Genomic DNA, 3,122 nt, shown 5'->3' with positions numbered 1-3,122 from the left:
CTTATGAAAAAAAATCATTTAAAAAGTCCCTACACACACACACACACACACACACACGTAAACACACATAATAAGCTATCTAATTTCAAAGCATTTTAATTTTATATTTTAAAATAATTTGATTTACAAAAAAGTTGCAATAATACAAAGAAGTCTTGTATACCCTTAATCCAAATTCCCCAAATATTAACATTTTGCCACATTTTCTTTACCATTCATTCTCTCACTAGATTGACAGGTAGGCAAACAAATTTTTCTGAAATGTTTCAAAGTTGATGACATAATGCCCACTTACCTTTAGATACCTTACTAAATAATTCCCCAATCCAAGGACATTCTCTGACATAAACACACAATTATCAGAATCAGGAAATAACTCTGATACAATTCTATCATCCCCTCAACACAGCTTGTGCTCACTAATGACCTTCATCCAGTACAGAATCCAATCAAGGATCACAGGTTGCATCTAATTACCTATGTCTGTATCTGGAAAAATTCCATAATCTCTTATTCATATTTTGAAGAATGCAGGCTGTTAATTTTGCAGAATATTTTTCAGTTGGGGTTTGCCTGATATTTTGTCATGGTTAGACTCAGATTGTGTATTTGTGGCAAGAATACCACAGCAATGTTATCCTGTGCCTCTCCAGTCTCAATACTGATGATGTTTACTTGAGTAAATGTTTAAGGGAATGTCTTCCAGTTTTCTCGACTGTAGAGTCATGTTTGTCTTTTGCAATTAATAAGTATCTTATGGGGAGATACTTTGAGACTATGTAAAATCTTGTTTGCCATCAAGAAAATGTTTAATGACAGTGTTTAATTTGTCAAGAGTACTTTCACAAGAAAGGTTATTGCAACCCTTTTAAAGTTTATTTATTTTGAGTGAAAAAGAGCACACGCAAGCAGGATAGGGGCAGAGAGAGAGAGAGAGAGAGAGAGAGAGAGAATCCCAAGCAGACTCTGCACTGACTGCATAGAGCCCCAGGCAGGGCTGGGACTCACGAACTGTGAGAAAATGATCTGAGCTTAAATCAAGAGTTGGACACTCAGCCAACTGAGCCACCCAGATGCCCCTACAATCTTTCTAAGAATCAATTTAACACTATACATCAAGGTCATTATCCCTTTTAACACAGTAAATTCATTATAGCAAGTGAGTCAAACAGAATTTCAGAAGTATAAAGATTTCCATTCAAGAATACTTAACACAGTGTTATTTATAGCAATAAAAAAATTAGAAACAATCTAAACATCTAGCAGAAAATGGGCAATCAAGTTATAGATATATCCATAAGAGGAACTATCTCACAGGTCATTTGAATACAGTGTTTGGAGATGAGACCATTAGAATTACTCCAGAAATAACAAGTGCTGTGACCTTTCCTTCACCCCATTCTGCCCCTTCAGTTTGGACTCAGCATCATTCTGAACCCAAGGATCAATACCAAGAGTCAGCCTCTATTTCTCATCTAGCTTCATTGTCCTGATCCACAGTTTCTTCATGGCCTTCTTCACCTGAGCATTTCTCAGGGAGTAGATGACAGGGTTGAGGAGTGGCGTGATGACAGTGTAGAACACGGCCACCATCTTGTCTACAGACAAGGTGGTGGAAGGCCTCATATAGATGAAGATGCAGGGCCCAAAGAATAAGGTAACCACGGTGATGTGGGACCCACAGGTGGAGAGGGCCTTACTCCGCCCCTCAGAGCTTCGAGTCCTCAGATGGAGTAAAATGACCACATAGGAGGCTAAGATGATCCCAAAGCTGATCACAGACAAGGTCCCCCCGTTGGCAACAATCAGCAGACCGACGAGGAAGGTGTCAGAGCAGGCAAGTTTGAGCAGGGGAAGCAGGTCACAGAAATAGTGGTCAATCACATTGGGGCCACAGAAGGGCAAGTGGAAGAGCAGGAGGATTTGGGCAAAGGAATGTACAAAGCCCCCCACCCATGCTACTCCCACCAGGACAGCACACACTTGCCGGTTCATGATAGTCCTGTAGTTGAGGGGCCTACAGATGGCCACATAGCGGTCATAGGCCATCACAGTGAGCAGGAAGATCTCAGCACCACCGAAGAAGTGCATAAAGAAAAGCTGTGTCATGCAGCCCCACAGTGATATTGCTTTCCTTTCAGCCAGCAAATCTGAGATGAGTTTGGGGGCTGTAGTAGAGGAGTAGCAGATCTCCACAAAGGACAGGCAGCTGAGGAAGAAGTACATGGGAGAACCAAGACTTCTGCTGGTCATGACAGTGAGCACAATGAGGGAATTCCCCAGCACAACCGCTGTGTACAAAAGCAGAAATAGCACAAAACAAACTTTCTGTGCCTCCCGGCTGGGAGAAAGTCCTAGGAAAATGAATTCAGTCACATTGTGTATGCGAGCCATGAAGTTGCCACAGGAGGCAGTAATTTGTGTGGGGTGGTCTGAAATGATACAAAAGACTCATTAAGTGCATGGATTACATATTAATCCCTTGCCAATCTGTGAGCTGGATATTGAAAGATGAGTAGACTTTAGTTAGTTATGTACAGAAGGAAAGAACAGTCCAAAAAAGAAGAGTGTACAAAGTCATGAAAATCCACCCACGTGTGGCTGGAGTAAAGGGCAGAATATAAAAAATAAAACTGGAGACAGAGTCTAGCACTAGTTCCTGAAGGAGTGTTGTGCACTTAGGGGTTTATCCTGCAGACAACGGGAAATCTTCAGGAATGTTCATCAGCTGGAGAGTAAAATCCCTTTGTATATGGAGGTTGAACTAATGGGAGGAGACCAGAGGAGGGGGCACCTATTAGGAGATGAATGTCCCCTCAGATGATGGTGGCAGTAAGGACAGTGTTGCTGTCTCTATTTTAAAGGTCTCTCTATGGCCTTTGAATGATTTCAGTTGTCTTTTGCCTGCAGTTTTTCTTTGTACCACTTCCTCTTGTCCCCTTTCCATCCTTGGTTTGCAGAATATGATTCTCACCTCTCCACTTACCTTTCAGACTCCAGAAAATATACCTCTTGACACTCAGCGTTCTTATTTCTGCTTCTCCTCCTTTCCCTCCTTCTACACTTGGTCACTTGGTGACCTCATCCCTTTCCAAAGGTCCAGCTCAACCCATACACAACTC

The 3,122-nt window shown here is 41.9% G+C and overlaps 1 protein-coding gene across 1 annotated transcript; it reads right to left on the bottom strand.

Annotated features, from left to right (window-relative positions):
- Positions 1-1,464: 1,464 nt before the first annotated feature.
- Positions 1,465-2,394, bottom strand: LOC115525589 (olfactory receptor 4X2-like). Its single transcript, XM_030332833.1, has one exon. The coding sequence runs from the start codon at positions 2,392-2,394 to the stop codon at positions 1,465-1,467; it is 930 nt and encodes a 309-aa protein (XP_030188693.1).
- Between the last annotated feature and the right edge of the window lie 728 nt (positions 2,395-3,122).

The sequence above is a fragment of the Lynx canadensis genome, chromosome D1, assembly GCF_007474595.2.
Source record: "Lynx canadensis isolate LIC74 chromosome D1, mLynCan4.pri.v2, whole genome shotgun sequence".
Lineage (NCBI taxonomy): Eukaryota > Metazoa > Chordata > Mammalia > Carnivora > Felidae > Lynx > Lynx canadensis.
The sequence above is the reverse complement of the archived record's forward strand: the minus strand, read 5'-3'. Positions and strand labels throughout refer to the sequence as shown.

Excerpts from the sequence above, each read along its gene's own strand:
- LOC115525589 (XM_030332833.1), bottom strand. The coding sequence starts at position 2,394 with ATGGCTCGCATACACAATGTGACTGAATTCATTTTCCTAGGACTTTCT.